We start from the raw sequence: 17,704 nt of genomic DNA on the forward strand, positions 1-17,704 counted from the left end.
TCTTAATTACATTATTATATCTACTCGAAGTCCAATACAGTATTATGCTAATTTAACATTTATATACCTATCAATTATTTATTTAATTGAATTTTAATTACTACCTTATTATTACTCCGTCGTTATTTACATTCTTACCATCACTCTTCATGGTCCTTATGACCGACTTATCTCTTCTACAGTTCACCCTGAGGAGCAGTGGAACCTGCTGGGGCAACTGTAGGACTTCCTCATACATCATATATGGCTCGTCTTTGTCGGGGGTCGTGAGCTTCTCGCTATATAACCGGTGGTACATTGACTATTTTGATCAGATCGAGCGGTTGGATGGTACCACTCCTTATGGGAGCGTCCTCTCAGGGGCACACTAAACGTGTTCGTGACACTAGCGTATTCTTCTGCCGCCCGTCGATTCCCGATTGACTGTCCGCTTCACCATTGAAGTTAAAGTCCCTCCACCAAACCCGCCCCGTACCACCCTCGGTCTTAATCGAGAGTATCACGGGACCCATCAATTGGTGATGTGAAGCATCTAAGAATTGGCCTGGGAGTGTCCTGGGAGAAGATGCCCAAGACTTAGATTGCTACGCTCAAAGTGAGCTCTGACTGAGTTTACTGAGTTTACTCTAATGCAAAGTGCCAGGGAGAGAAAAAGCACATGGAAATTACTAAAAAGAAAATGAACCTACTTGTTTATTAAATTAAAGAACGAAGCTAATCATACAGGCAGCAAAAATATTGCTCCTCAAGGGCGAGGAGGCCGACGTTGGTGATTTTCACCTCGTCCCTCCCCCTCGGCTAGCTGGCGAAGGAGTAGCATTATTGAGGCGCAGAATTAGACTCCGCTTCACCAGTTTCTTCTCTTCACTCCATGCATCCGTATGTTCGGTTGGCTGGCGTTCAGTTCATGATAGCTTAATGTTTCATGAAGGAGGCGCGCTGGTTCTTCATTCGGCCTAATAATGCGAGCGAGTGTTCTCCGTCTTCATCCTCGTCGCTTCCGGTATTTGTCGGTGGCTTGGTTGATTTTTCTTTGTTTTTTGGTCTTCTTCGGTTTAGCCGGTTGGTCTGGTTCCGGCAGGTGAGGGTCTGGGTGGTTTTTAATTTCATCGTGTAGTAGCTCTAGTCGACTCAGTAGATCACCAAGGAGACTTGGGTCGTCGAGTGGGAGGTTTTCGAAGAGCTGTTCAACGTCTGTTAATTTTTGGATGGTGACAGCTTTATCTGCTTGATCTGATTCTAACAGATTGGTTTTGCCGATGCTCAGGAATTTCAACGCCAGGTCTTTCATTCTGGCGATACTCGCGGGATCCGTGTCATGTTGGTCGGTTTGGTCGTCGTCATCTGACGGGACATCCTGCTTGTTTTGGTCGACAGGCTGTCTAGTCGGGATAGCCACTGGATGGAGCGCTATCGGGTGCTATATTATTATACCCGAACTGCAGATCTGCGAAGTTAGCCAAGAAGACCTATAGCTACTATCACGCACAGGAAGGCTGTACCTATACTTGGGCTATATTTTGCGCAGTGAGAAGTAAGATTTCTTTTAGCTTATAATGCAGAGATAGGTTGAGGCAGCATAAGTAGATTATATTGTCTACACCTACACAACCTCCATACGTGGCTTAATGTTAAGCCGTTGGTGATCTCATATGACTGGCCAAGAATAGGGAGATGTATTGCAAATTGGTTGCCAACCTTCGATAGAAGACGGTACCAAAAGAATAAGCTTTGTAATATAAACAACTGACTTTGTCCTGACAGAGATTGTCAATTGGGAATAGGGATTCTAATCCCGGGTTATTTTCGATACCTATGAATCCCGGTATTGATAAACATAGTTTTTTTTATCAATTTTTATGGAAAATAAAATAAAAACGAAAATATAACAGAAAAAATACCTATAATAACAAATAACTACATTAGAAATAAACTGAGTTTGAATGAAGTTTATTTTATACCCATGTGTAAGTTGCCGATACATTTTAAAATTAGAAATATTGGAAAAAACAATACTTCGCACTAAACAAAGTAATTCCACCATGATCTCTTACGTTTTACGGCAGTTTCATATTTGGCTGACTAATTAGATTTATGTAGCGGAAAGGTCATAAGCACACCATGATTTGATTTACTATTTTAAATCTCGGTAACCCATTCATTAAGTCTTTACTATCAGAAACAGCAATCTCATAATAAATTCACATTATTATTTATATTACAATATTATTTACTTCATTAAAACTTTTGTATTTCCAAGATTGAACGTATACCTACAATATTAACAATAAATGTCTTAAATAGTATAAATTATACTAGATTTATTTTTGACCGATTTTATCAATGTTATTTGTAAATATAAAAATTTTATATTAACAAAAAATGCCAATCCCGGGATTGTCAAATTGTAAGCCCGAAATCCCGGGATCTGAATTTTGGGTCGGGATTAGATTTCCTAATTGGGAAGTATTTAAATATTAAGAATTACTGATTTTATAGGCACGTATTTTATAATCGCCACTAGCCATAATGCAATCGAATATTTGTCGTGCTCCTACGCCTTAACCACTCAGAATATTAATTCAATGTTTAGGGGGGCGCACAAAATTGTTTTTTTGCTAACTGATTTTCAAATTCAAATAACACGTTAATTACAAAATTAATTAGAAGGGCCCGTAAGCATTGAATTAAGGTATAGATTATATGACATTTATCTAGTTTATTTTACTACATAACTAATTTATCACAAAATATTTATTTTCCGACTTTTTAGTCAAATATAATGGAGCGAGCGGGAAAAAATCGAGGTGGCAAAGTGGAAATTCGAAAAGAGCACCCCAAAATCCATAAAAAGCAAAGTATAAAAACACCCGCGAAATTTTCTAGATAAAACTACATAATGACTGGACTACTATACTATTAGGGATTGGAGTGATTCCTTTAGATTTTTGAATAAAGATATTGACAAAGGAATTGACAGTTGAATTTTTTATCAGTGGATTTATCTTTTGACCGATCCCTGAAACAAAGATACGTTAAAGTTTTTTATCGATTTTCCTTTAACTCACAATATGGTATCGTGTCGACTGGCATCTATTATTATATTTTACAAGTATTGCGTAATATTACATTGTATTGCATTAGAATAAAAGAAAATTGAAGCAAAAAAAAAACTAAATAAGAAGCCCTTTCGCTCGCCGCCAACTTCGCATCGATCCGGCGACGTCAATTCAATTTCATTCTGGATTTGAAAACAGAGCGTGGAAATGAAAAGGGCGCCGCGGACGTCGACGCTGCGGTGTGACGTCATCGAAGATCGTCGTTGTCATGAAGACGACAGACAAACAAAGGCAAGTTGAAATAAGAATAATCCAATTTATCAGCACGCGTTGTATTATGAAACTACTTTTTACGTAACACAATTAATAACTAATATCTATACAGTGTTGCTATCCTTTTCTATGCTAATTTATAGTATGAAGTACCTATGATCATGTTGTGTGATCCTAGTTTTATCCATTTCCCACGTGTGCATTTGGGAACTTTCTTCCCCATTCCCCATCTGACCAGTTTTATGTGATCTCTGATAGTTTTTCGTTTTTTTAGTGTCCTACTTACTAGGCTTCTCAAGATACATTTGGTTCTGACTGTGTCAGCTATTATTCCATGTCATAATAATTGGTCATTGTCACGATTTAAAAATCAACGTATTTGCTGTAATATGTTCTCACGTGTTTGTTTTCCTAATACAAATGTTACACGTGGTAGGCAGTCTACAACGAAAGGAAATGACGTGACAATAAGATATTAATAATACATTACTTAATTATTTATAATAATAATTCATGTAACCACAACATTTAATTATGCAAATAAAGTTGTAAGTAATACGAATTGAAATGATTTTACTATTATGGCTGTACAAAATGTATGTATGAATGCTTGGTTTTTTGCGAGTTCTCTAGAATCGTTTTTTGCTAGTAAAAATTAGTGTTATTTAGGCATCCAATAATATTTATAATGTCTTCACAATTAAAAAAAATTAAAATAATACATGTAGGTATCTACACACATTTAATCATCCAGTACTCTCCGGATCTTTGGAGCGCAGCGAAACAAGGCCACGATGTAAATAAATACACAGTAGAACCTCGATGTAACGGACAAAATTATACGGTCAAAAAATGTGAAAATTGTTGAAAACATCCTGTTTGTTTTTTAGTAATAATTATTAATAACCATGTCCTTGCTTTTTCGTACAAGGTGATTGTTAGTAATTTTAAACAATCACAAACACCCAGGCTTTGAGAAAATCACATAATTATATTGTGTCCTCACTGGGATCGAACCCAGAGCTCTCGGATGGAAGGCCGGCGCGAGAACCGGCTGTTATATACGTACATATTGTTTAAATCTACGCGCGCTTGTAAATAATGTTCCACGCATAATTTAATCACATTTATTGACTATTCGTCAAATAATTTAACTATATTATAATAACCAACAGGCATTTTAATTATTTTAGAGAGTTCATTATCATCATCAGCCTGAATATAGCCACTGTTGGATGAAGGCCTCTCCAAGCTAATTCCACATCTCTCGGTCCTGTGCGTTGCGTTGCCACGTACTTCCGCAGAACTTTATCATTTCATCGATCCAGCGGCCTCTAGGTCAACCTTGCGGATGTGTTGTACCTCTTGGATACCACTGGATGACTAAATTTGTCAAACGGTTGTCTCTTCGTTGAGCTATGTGTCCAGCCCATTTCCATTTAAGGCTTTTAATGAGAGAGTTAATTATAAAAAACAGCAGACTTCAAAAGTGCAAACAAAACTTAATTCTTTTTTCAAAGCAGGATTACCGAAAACAAGCGCGTCGACATCGAACATTAACGGCACTCCACAACGGGTGTGTCTGGATATATCATCCGAAGACGAATAAAGAGGATTATGTTTGTGTTATATATAACGGACTTTCGGCTTTAACGGATACCCCCTCACCCGCGTTAGTCCGTTATATAGAGGTTCTACTGTACACTCCATACGACGTATCATGTCGATCTTTTTAAAAAGAAAATTACCATTTTCGCGCCAAAGATTAGCATATATACGGCCACTCCACAGTATGGAAGTTAGAATTTTTACAAGGAATGGTTCTCAGCCATTCATTACCAATCCGCCCACTTTATATTATGTAATACTTAATACAGTTATTTTTGTCTTGACTTCTGATGGCATTATCACATAAAAAATATTACTACGTCATCATTCTAAAATTATGAATACAACCAATAAGACATCAATGATTTTGGCAACTTTTTCCAATTATTTTTCGGTGAACACGTGAATTATAAATCTAATTTAACATACCTACATTATTCTAAAACAATCTTAGAAACACACATACAAGACTTTTTTTTTAGAAAAATAGCACTCCAAGTACGATTTGAAGCAACAACAACCGCATTCTGGATTTTCTGCTTTATCCAATTAAGCTATCGATGTAAGTTGTAATCTGCACCGCGATTTCCTAACTATCGACTCGTGTGGCACCAGACGACATGACGTAATTGTGACGTCAGCCAATACACGCTCGAGGCATGCCGCCCGCGCGCAGTGCTCACCGTAGATATTATTACGATGAAACACCTATATGTGTATGGTGACAATGAATAGCGCCGCTGTCTGAGTAGCGTTATTTTCTCGAGTGCTATTATCACACCGGTAGTACGTCACAATGATGTCATATGACGTCATGTCGACCAGGAAGCTTGCACTCGCAAGTTCTAACATAGGGCCGCTGATCGAGATTTCTTAACTATACTTATGCATTTGAGGTGTTTTGTTCATATTTAATATAATTTGGAATCAATATATTATTAACTTTAATTCATAGACGGCGTCTGCATGTCGCGAGCCTAATACTACAAGGTTCTAAGTGTTCATCCTTGAGAAAGCAAACCCAATAATGAAGTAGTATTCTAAGCTGAAACATTGTTACTTTTGTTTCGCCAAGGATAACCACTTAGAACCTTGTAGTTTTCTACTCGCGATGTCTCATTTTTTATTTTAATGTACGTGCAGTTGCTAATAATTTAATTGATCTATTTTTTCTCAAATCAATAATCCACAAGACTTAAGAATATAACAATCTTTATTAAATAATTACAATATAAAAAGAACTTTTTATATACCTCGTTTTAAGATTTTCTGTTGAATCATATAAACTTGACGATTCTTTGTATGAATAAATCTTTTTATTGTAGGTACTTGATAGAAATACTGAATAAATATTATAGAATACAGAAATGCCATTTTGACATTTCATATTGATTTACATAGTAACGCACGTATATATTAATAATTCAGATGCTAGGACCCACTTAGCAACCAATAATAGTGAGTAGTAAATATGATAGACACGATGGCCGCGTGGCTTAAGCGCCGGTATGTGGTGTCGAGGGTCCCAGGTTCGAATCCTGGGTCTGGCAAGTACACATATTGTTTTTCAATTTGTGTATGAGTCAGGGTATGGACCTAATAGGTTGAGCAAGTGGCTGACATCCATTTCTCGTAAACATAAAATCTGTTAATACAAACCTCCACTCTGTGGAGGCCCATATGATCCTATTAGGATCGGACATGGAATAATAAATAAGTAAATATTACTTTTAACGATTTTTTTCCGAAACATACAAAACAGGATTAACTGAAAATGAATTCAATACTGTTTAAAGATGGCCAAAAGTATTAAAAGAATGCATTGTCGTCGTGCTCTAATATATTCTAAAAGTTTCATATGTCTAGCTAGTCGGGAAGTTAGTTTAAAAAAATTGTACTGCACAAGAAAAAATCTGTACCAGACAAACAAGAATGCGAGTTAATAAAAACGTGGTAAAATAGTTTAATTCTAAAAAAAACTAATAGGTAAGTATATTATGTAAAAATATATTTAATTAATAATGTTACATTCTTAAATCTTTAGAATTAAGTACTCATTTAAATAAAAGGAAAGTTTTGCTTATATATTATATTTTTAGGTGAACCGTAAAGTATTTTCGGTAAAACTTTATATTTGTGTTTTAAATTGAGTTTAAACAGCGAATCAAGTTGTGTTGGTTTCTTTTCATTTTCAATCTTTTTGCGGTAGGTACTCATGCCCTGAAATAATTTTGCTATGTACCTATTTCTAAAGAGAAAATATCGATATTAAATAGATAACAGAAATGAACGGACGGAAGGTAATTTTATTATGTTAATCAAATCTCGTAGCTTAGCTAATCTCATAAATTTGAACATGAAGTATTCATCAATCATCATTACTCCTCAGTTAATCAGTAATTAAATCAACATAAAGATTATCATAATATACAATATTACCGCCGTATTTTTTTATTTACCAGATTGCAGATAACAATATACCTAAATTAGTCGTTTATTTCTCCAAGGCTTAAATAATAAGGAATCGAAAGGCGATGTAAATTTTCACTTCTCTCGTTGGCAAACATAATTTGAAAGATACGGGAACGGTCCTTTTAGACGTCAGTTCTGTTGTCCGTTCAGTCGAGGTCTCCGTTCAGTTTTTAAACGGCGGTGTATTTAGACGATCAGTTTAGTTGTCCGTTCAGTCTCCGTTCGATGTATATTTACGCATTTTTATCCACTAAAATTAATATTATTTTTATAATTAGTTTCTAAACATATTGGTTGGTATAATGCAGTACCTATATTTTAAGAAATAATAATATTTCAATCGAAATTAGAAAAGTGGGTAGTATGAAAAATATGGCAATATAGTAATTTTCACGTCAATTATTTAACTGGCAACTCTAATAACGGATACGATAACTGATGGAAAATCCATCCGGGCTCGTCTCTGTTTCGGTTTCTAAATATTCTAAATAATGATAGTTTATATTATTCTCCGCAGTATATATGGACCGATCAAGGACGGCACCAATTGGAGGAGATATAATGCTGAGCTCTACGGCTGTACGAAGATTGCAGCGCAGTTCAATCAATTAAGGAGATACATCAGTGAAACGGCAAATAATTTTCAACTATAGGCGCGACGAAATTTTGGACTCGCTGCTATTCGGAGAGAGAACGTCGAGCTGGGAACACGTCAATTTGTTTCGTGATGGCGACGGGGGTATTAATTCTTAAATCGTGTAAAGATGACTAAAAACGTTACCCATTTACTTTAAAAAGAAAACATGTGAATGAATTTATTATTATTGTTACTAATAGAACCATAAACAGAACATTAAATGGACGCATTTTGGATTTATATGACAAATTATATTTCGTTTGGCATGCGTCATTTGCACCCGCGACCCGCAATCCGCGCATCGCCTAGCCACGATCTTTTTAGACCATGCCTCAACTGAGATATAGCCTTAAGATTGGGAGATTGCGATGGCTAGGTCATGTGCACCGTATGAATGACAATGAACCGGCAAAGAGAGTGATGTTCAGAAATCCAATAGGGCATAGAAGAAGAGGCAGGCCAAAGATTCGCTGGTTGGATGGAGCTGCCAGTGACTGCCGTATTCTGGGGGTACCGAATTGGAAAGCGGCCACACGCGGCGGGGACAGGTGGAGAGAGCTGTTGGAGGAGGCCAAGACCCACACCGGGTTGTCGCATGATGATATTATAAAAACATGTGCAGAAAGTAGGCGGAGAAAATGTGTATATTGTCTATGGTCGCTATCGTCGACCGTGTTTAGATCGCACTGTTGTATTGGCTTAGCGTTCGTCCTATTCTTTTTCCCGCCCAAACTATTGAACCGCACGGTAATGTGGTACGTTTATTACGTTAATTATTATGTAACTCACTTAATTACGTAGGCGCCTGGTTAAATGTCTACGATTACATACTATTCGTACAATTCCATATAATCTTACTTTTGCCTCTACACGCTACCTGCTACATCGTCGGTAGTCGGTAGGTACATTAGCAAACCTTGGCGTAACAATAATAAAATTATCTTGATCCAAACTCGTGACCGTCATTGTTATGAAGACATACACAGTGACGTCCCCAGACAAAATGCCGCCACTGGGCAGCGCTAAAATGCCGCCCCATTTTTTAAACAAAATTTTTTATCATCCGTTTTCTGGTCACCGAGGACGTCGAAGGGCAACGAAAGTGAACTAGACATCGCGAACCCGACAAAATAATAAAATTGAAGTACTGTTAAATCTTTTATAATATTAATTAATACATTTTGTTTCCAACCAGTGAGCTGATTTTTTTTAATAGCAAGATATTTTCATTACTAAGATTAGGTACTTAGCTATTTTTATATAATATAACAAATGATTCTCCTCGATTTGCCGCCCTTCGAGTAACTGCCGCCCCCAAGCGACGCTCAATCCGCCTACCCCCACGGGAGATCACTGGACATACATCCTGGTTGTAGCATGGTAGCAGGGTGAAAGACTTTCAGATTGGTCGAGGGAATTAGTGTGTTCTCTTATCAATAAATAATTTAATACACCCATTGGTGCCTGGTGGGGATGGACAGGTCATGCGCTACGTATGGGTGGCAAATAAATTAAGGTACGTGGGAGGGGAACCCTACGATGGATTTTTTGAGCCATACAATAAAATGTCTGGCGAACGAGGTACAACTCAGAGCTATATCGCATGTTTGCGGACCCAAGTATAGCACATTTTAATGACAACAAATCTAGAGGTAAGAAAAATAATTGGAAGACTGAGTTGAGTTTGAAAGGACACACACTACATTGAGTCTTTAAAATTGGAGAAATACACCACATTATAATATGCAGGCATGGAGAGATCTGAAAGCGGACAAGATCCATAGAGGATTGTATAAATTGTAAAATGGCATTTTTTTAAAATATTTTTCTCTACCTTAGGCATAAAGTCCACTAAAGCGGACTTGCGGGGCGCTCGCGCATATTCTATGTGAATCATCGAAAATACAACGTAATCAAATACGCCAGCGCACACTGGATTTGACGACGCATTGTGCCCGCGTACCCCATGATTCATCGTTTTTAGGCTTCTCAGCGATACGAATTAACGAAAATACAACGCAGTCCATTCATTGAACACGGCAAGCAAAATCACGCTTCGGAAGCGTCGTCGATAGACGGGCGAGAAGGCATTATTTAATAACAGTGAACCCATTGTTTAGTTTGCTGCGTGTCCAATATTTTGCTGGTAGAATGATGTCATCGTGAATATTAATTACAAGCCCCGAGAAATAATATAATATTTTTATTGCTTTGTTATGGGAGACGCTGATAATAATAATTATTTTGTGCTTCTTGGGCCCCTTATTACATATGTGAAGGGTAATGCGCGGGTGGGAGGGGACCTACTCAGTAGTGAGCGCACCGAGCGCTTTTTAGTGGGATTTATGCCTTACAGCGCTGTAGCTATCCATTAGATATAAAAATCAACCAAAACCTGTAACCTGGCAATTATCTTTTCATCTAGGTACCGATTTTGTACGTCATTTTTCCAAGATGGCGGCGAGAGCGGGTGTGTACCTGGAATATATAACCTTTAAAAACAGAAAATATTCCGACCTTTTGCAGGATCAAACTATACCTTGCTACTGGACTATAGTGACTTCAACAATCTCATCCGTTTTTAGAAAATAATATATTAAGTTAGAGGGTAACTAAGTTATAAATACTAAGTATAATATTAAAAGTATGAAATCAATAAAACATTGTTTACGTTCTGTCATTTCATCTGTTATCACATTTTTAATCGGTACTTCTTATTGGATCAATGCTCTATCAATAATTGATCGTTCTTATCAATAAAATGTCACGTGGTTATTACATAATAATATTAATGTGAATAGTAGAAAATATTTTTGAATGAAGTGAATTGCCATTTAATGGTCATTTAATTGTGATAAATTCCTTATATTATGTAGATACGATACATACCTACTTACTTTCATGATCTACGACGTCATAATGTGAGATCCTTATTTGATAAGAGTATCTCCTCTATGAATGTATCGTATTCTCTATATCTGATTATGTACTAGTTCTTAAATGTGTAACTTATCTGGGGCCCTATGTTAGAACTTGCGAGTCCAAGCCGCCCGGTCGACATGACGTCATATGACATCATTGTGACGTACTACCGGAGTGATAATAGCATTCGAGAAAATAACGCTAGTCAAATAGTGGCGTTATTCATTGTCACCATACACAAATAGGTGTTTCATCATAATAATATCTATGGTGAGCAGTGTGTATTGGGCGGCATGCCTCGAGCGTGTATTGGCTGACGTCACAATTACGTCATGTCGTCGGGTGACACACGAGTCGATAGTTAGGAAATCGCAGGCCTGATCCATGAGTTACTAAGTATTTTAAGTACAAAATATAGTTGTATAAAGTCCTTCCTGTTAGGCGTTAGGGAATGGCTTCATAAGGAAGCCAATAGCCCCAACATGGCAACACCAAGCGGGAACGATGCATATCACTGTCAAGGACAATAACTAACGCGAATAATTTGAATATACACATATAGTTTTGAAACATTTTTTTTAATTAATTCTTTGATATTCGAGTTATTTAAGTCGACAGCCGCTTTGGTATATAAAGCAATAGTTACAACGATCCAAACATACGTATATACATCATTCAATTACCAATTAGGTAGTTTTGTAATACAAAACTTTATATGAACTTATTTAGTTATTTATATTCCAAACTCTTTGATAGTGTAATAAATAACTAATAAAATAACAAATTACTAGGCGAATGCATGCATAGCAATTTTCTATCATTTTGATGCATTGCGGATATTATTACTTATTCTAATTACATTATGAAAGCATGGGAAATAAAACGGGTTACTTCTCTAAAGAGAAAATTAATACCAGCCAATGTTTCATGTTGAGTGAATGATAGTATTGAACGACGTTGTGATTTTCGCCAACGAAATTATTATAAATAATTATTCACACCGTATCCACAATCATTCGGGAGCATACAGTCACGTCCCGCAGGGGTATGCAGATTGAGTGTCGCTTGGGAGAGGCAGTTACTCGAAGGGCGGCAAATCGAGGAGAATCATTTGATATAAATAACATAGAAATAGCTACATAAACTTAGTAAAAACGCAAATATCTTTCCATTAAAAAATCAGCTCACTGGTTGGAAACAATGCAATAATTAATTGGTTTGCGATGACTAGTTTACTTCCGTTGCCCTTTGATGTTCTTGGTGACCAGAAATCGATTTAAGGCATAAAGCCCACCAAAAAAGCGTTCGGTGCGCTCACTACTGAGTAGGCCCCTCCCACCCGCGCATTACCCTTCACCTATGTAATAAGGGGCTCAAGGAGCACAAAATAATTATTATTATCAGCGTCTCTCATAACAAAGCAATACAAATATTATTAAATTTCTCGGGGCTTGTAATTAATATCGGACACGCAATAACTAAACAAAGAGTTCATTGTTCTTAAATAATGGCTTCTCGCCCATCGATCGACGACGCTTCGAGGAGCGTGATTTTGCTTGCCGTGTTCAATGAATGGACTACGTTGTATTTTCGTTAATTCGTATCGCTGAGAAGCCAAAAACGGTGACTCATGGGGCAGGCGGGCACAAAGCGTCGTCAAGTCCAGTGTGCGCTGGCGTATTTGATTACGTTCCGTAAGCCTGCTTTAGTGGACTTTATGCCTAATGCCCAAAACTTTGTGATCTCAGGCTAAAAATATCATTACAAATGTTACCAAGTTTTTTGAATAAGAAAAGTGACACGGATCGTCAAGACAGAGTAAATTAATGTATCGCAAAAATGTCATGTAAGAAGCCACTGTATTACCAACGTCAAAAAAATATTTATAAATTTAAAGTTGTATGTTTTAGCGGTACCTATATATTTTGTTAGTAATACATCCCTACAACACATTTCTTAGATATTAGAGTCATGAAAGTATGATAAAAAATACTGTATAAAAAATGGGGCGGCATTTTGGCGCTGCCTAGGGGCGGAATTTTGCCTAGGGACGTCACTGGGAGCATAGCATGGCGTAACGACCGACAAGCTCCTTCCACAAGTATGTACGTTGGATGCTTCCCAAGATCCTGATTGTGAATGGGCTATAATAGTGCGAAGGATTTGTATTGTTACTTCTCTCTCACCGTTTAACTAATGAAAATAATTTATCATGATCCATAATCGACATACAAACCTGGTGGTGTCGGGGAAAGGTGACTTAAAATCAAACGTGCGGTATACCTATTATTATATCTACCGATTTGCAATCACCTGTAATTATAAAGTTTCACATGAATAGTATAACAATTTATTAGCACCTACTCATTATGGTGAAAGTACAACTCAGAATAAAATTGGTAGAGAAATTTCATACTCTCTGTTCTTTCAAGCAAATTTAATGATAAGACCAATAAGTAATACATAACGCGGCTATTTTTACTTAAATTGGAGTCACAGTCAAGCACGTTGCGCCGTCTGCAGTAGGTACTGCCGTTTGGTGAACCATAAACAATAATAATGTTATCTTGTCATATTTCTTTTCGGCAGTGGCGCCAAACCCGTTTGAATTACGAAAACAAATTTAAATAGATTACACGAAGGCTCTCTCCATTATGATAAATATTTCGCAAATAATAAGTGATATTAAGAAATGAGTGGATGCAGGCAAGGATACCGCGTATATATGATAATGTCAAAATTATGACACTAATGATATTTCATTATCGACTAGCACTAGGTAATACCTATCTACAAATTAACTATTATAGTATTTCTTCGTAAAAATCTAAATATTTAGTAGTATTGTGGTACTAAATGTTTAAAGTGAAGTGTATAATTAATTTTGAAACAAAGTAATTTTTGTTAATTCTATTTTAATTGAATCATTTACGTTGACACCTGTTTCGGGTTACAAACCTTCGGAGCAATCGACTATACGATCGAAGATGGGTTTATAGCTCGAAACAGTTGTCAACGTAATTGACTCAATTAAAGTAGAATTATTAAGTACTTATTTACGTAAGTATGTAGGCACAACAATATACAAGGACTAATTTAGTATATATAATTTATATTAAAAATAATATAATATCCAAACTTAACCTCGAAAACGCTCACAAAACTTTAAATTAAGACGTCTTTTTACAATTATTGTATCAATTATATGGCCTACATGCCCTGTAAAGGTCGAAAATTAAGAATTGCATTCTAACATTCCATGATCATAATATGAAATATATTAATACCATAAAAAAGGTATTAAAGCCATATTTTGGTACATCTGATGTCCGTAGTGGGGTCATGGCACCTCTTAAAATTATTCTTTTGTCAATGCATATAATGTACCTCTAATTTTAATGATAGTAAGTACTTAACAGTAAAATATATTTGGTAAACTTGGAATTTGCAATTGACTCGAAATTGCAACAAGTTGTGTTTTAGGTTTTTTATGGTGGTTTAATTGTATTATTATCCAAATAACTAGTCGTTCGCATTCAATAAATAATATTGGCTTAATAATATATGTTGTCATTTGTTCGAAGGCCAAGATTTAGAACCCCTGTCTATAATAAAAAAAATGTTCTAATTGTGTTTTAATTATGGAATGTTAAAGTTCTAAGTCTGATAATAATAATTACTATTATCAGTCGTATGATTTTCTTAACGGAGTATTTGATTGGACAAAAAATATATAATTATGTGAGGGAATAAAAATGATTCATAACATAACGATCACTTATTATCAGAAACCACATAAATATTACATTATTTTTATATTATAATAAGTTCAATAAAAATACACACTTTTCGACAAATTATTATTTAAAAAATCCTTCCTGGACCTCAAGAAATCATCCCTATATCATGCGGGTTGCTCATCCAGGAAGGAGCTACAGGAAGTTTCAGAGATATTGTATTATTTACGATTGTTATTTGTCTAAAAAACAATAAATAAAATGAATAATTATATTGCAGTACCTACATGGTTTTACTAATGTACTTATTTAATTAGGTACCTATTATTAAAGACAACTGTCCTCATAACTTATTATAAAATAAATAATTATTGGTCTCAGCGGGTCTCAACACTGAGACTGAAATTCCATTGTATCCCTTGTACCTACATACTAATATATTATATAGGGGGCATTACACGTTCAATCTAGATCACGATCATGGATCAAGATTAAACTGACCGACCGCGATCTAGATTGATAGTGCCTTACAGTATTATCTATGTCAATAACCCTAGGTATCTATTATTCACGCATGTGCGCACAATTGGCGGCAGCGATCAATCTATGATTGTCTGGATTTATGACAAATCATAATGTATAGTCCAGACTAGGGATTCCAATCCCGAGTTATTTTCGATACCTATGAATCGAGGAATTGATAAACATAATCCCGATCAATTTTTATGAAAAATAAAATAAAAACTAAAATATAACAGAAAAAATACTTTAAATAACAAATACCTAACTACATTAGAAATAAACTGAGTTTGAATGAAGATTGATTTATACCCATGTGTAAGTTGCCTATTTATTTTATTTTTTCACATAAATTAATAAAAATGAGAAAGATTGGAAAAAACAATGCTTCGCATTATTAACAAAGTTAGAGCTAAATTATTTTTTCACTAAGCGTATTTTTGTTTTTATTTAATATCATTATTAATAGTTTTTGTATAAAATTTTAACTAGGTACCCCCTATCAAAAATATTGAATGTCAGATACGAGGTGTCAATGTTAGACGATAATAAATATGTAACATGACGTACCTACTTACTTTATTTTTTCATTATAGTACGATGTAGGTTAAATGTCATATTTATTCGAGTTTTACGGCTTTTGCGTATAATAATATGTTAATATAACAATTTAATAATACTACGGTTGCGTAAAAGATTATAAAACCAGTTTTCCGAATTAATTTTCTATTCTCAAAATATCACCATGAAAATGTTGATTGTTATTGTTTATTTATAATACACAATTATTTTTTCAATTGAGATGTATAGAGATATATACTTATCAATTTATTAACCTAAAACTATATGATCTAAAAATTACGCGGATTTACGCGGATCTAAAAATTAATAATGTAAAATACAAGTTTTATAAAATATTTGAAAATATTGTAGATTTTGTTAACTAAGTACCTAAAATCTTACCAATAGGTAGAAACAGTTTTCATAACAATTTAATATTATCGGCCCTGATGAAAACGTAAACAGACCCAAAATCGCCTAGTAAAGAAATGTTTTATTTGAAATAAGAACGACTTGTAGGATACATTTTATTTTATTTGTTGTCAGATTAAATTTTAAACATAAAAATATTTTTTAGCGTTAAACGTTCCTTTTTTTTTAAATCAAGATCTTCGAAACAAAAATCGATCATACAGTTTTCTTGTAAACATATCATTACCTATAATAAGTATTATAAATTACGATAATTTACAGACATTACGCCTTTAGTGTTCCTATAAAATAATTGAATGAATTGTGCGTTTTTTTCCATGGCCTCGAGAGATAAGTATTTTAAATTGATTTGGTTCAATTACATACTTCAGAAACGGTGCAATGATAAAAATGATGTAGGTATCTATGTACCTACTCATTTTCATTTTTTGGGCACTCAATAAAAGTGACAGAAAAAATATATGCTTCTGAGTAATTGGTGAATCTGTAAGTAATCTAAATCCATCCCTACTGTATCTGATTTATAGTATAATGTCTATTACTATTTATTTAATTTTGACATTTAGTATTTTGCGCAATCTAAACGATTAGCGCTCATTATAATAGGAAGTTGCACCCATTTTCAGTTCGCAAATGATGACATAAAATGTGTAACGAAATTGATAAACGAGTCAGCTTCGTGTGGTTTTACATATAATTGAATGCTCATTATTGAATCGATAGAGATTAAATGCATACCTTGTAATTATCGAAGCCTTTTAGCTGTTCCGCCGACAAATATTCGTAATCCATTTTGGCGTTTGATTTATTATTGCACTGCAATTTTATAACAGAAAACAGGTCACTATTTCACTTAGTAGACTAGAAAGGGTGCTAAATTTATAAAACTAAGGCTAGGTCTATTGAATAAACATCAACTCATTTCCGTCCTTCAAATTCAATTGAATAAACGATACCGCTCACACACTAACTCAATTCATGACTTTTACTATGGAACTACAAACTGGAATTGCAAACATAACCACAAATTTAATTTGCGTATTGCACTCAAAGTTGCCCGCGTCAAAAATACTCGACCAACGAACTTTTTCGGATACAAAGACCAACTTTGAGGTACCTACTTCTTGGGTTTTCTTTTATTATATTGAGTATGTAATCAAACAATCAACTTAAATGCGCGTTCAGGCTAATTTGACTGGTGTGTAGGACGATATTAATATCGGGTGTCAGGCCACCCAACCGTCAAATGTTACAACTATGTCGGGTCATCTGTAACATTACCTGTTGGTTTCCATCAAGTGTTCAATTTTTCTTTTTCTTACATCAATAGCATGTTTCGCTCCGAACTTAATGATTTGTTTTTGATAAGCGTGTGAGGCATTGTTCCGTTAGGGTTGGGCCCTCAATACAATTATATAGAGGGAGGCAAGGAAAAATTGACTAAATCGGACCTGTCTGAAGCTACACATGATTCATTTCTCGGG

General features: G+C 35.2%; 1 protein-coding gene across 2 annotated transcripts in view; it reads right to left on the reverse strand.

Annotated features, from left to right (window-relative positions):
* Positions 1-17,220, reverse strand: part of LOC147077860 (ethanolaminephosphotransferase 1-like) — a 43,732-nt gene extending 26,512 nt beyond the window's left edge. The window contains exon 1 of one of the 2 annotated variants that reach the window (XM_085940146.1): positions 16,959-17,141. In XM_085940146.1, coding sequence (XP_085796272.1) covers positions 16,959-17,012 — 54 coding nt within the window. In that variant the 5' untranslated portion in view covers positions 17,013-17,141. Of the gene's footprint in view, positions 1-16,958 lie in introns of both variants that reach the window. The other variant, XM_085940145.1, reaches the window with a different exon arrangement.
* Between the last annotated feature and the right edge of the window lie 484 nt (positions 17,221-17,704).

The sequence above is a fragment of the Rhyacophila brunnea genome, unplaced genomic scaffold (assembly GCF_057557595.1).
Source record: "Rhyacophila brunnea isolate RB1 unplaced genomic scaffold, BYU_Rbru_1.0 scaffold_12, whole genome shotgun sequence".
Taxonomy (NCBI): Eukaryota; Metazoa; Arthropoda; class Insecta; order Trichoptera; family Rhyacophilidae; genus Rhyacophila; species Rhyacophila brunnea.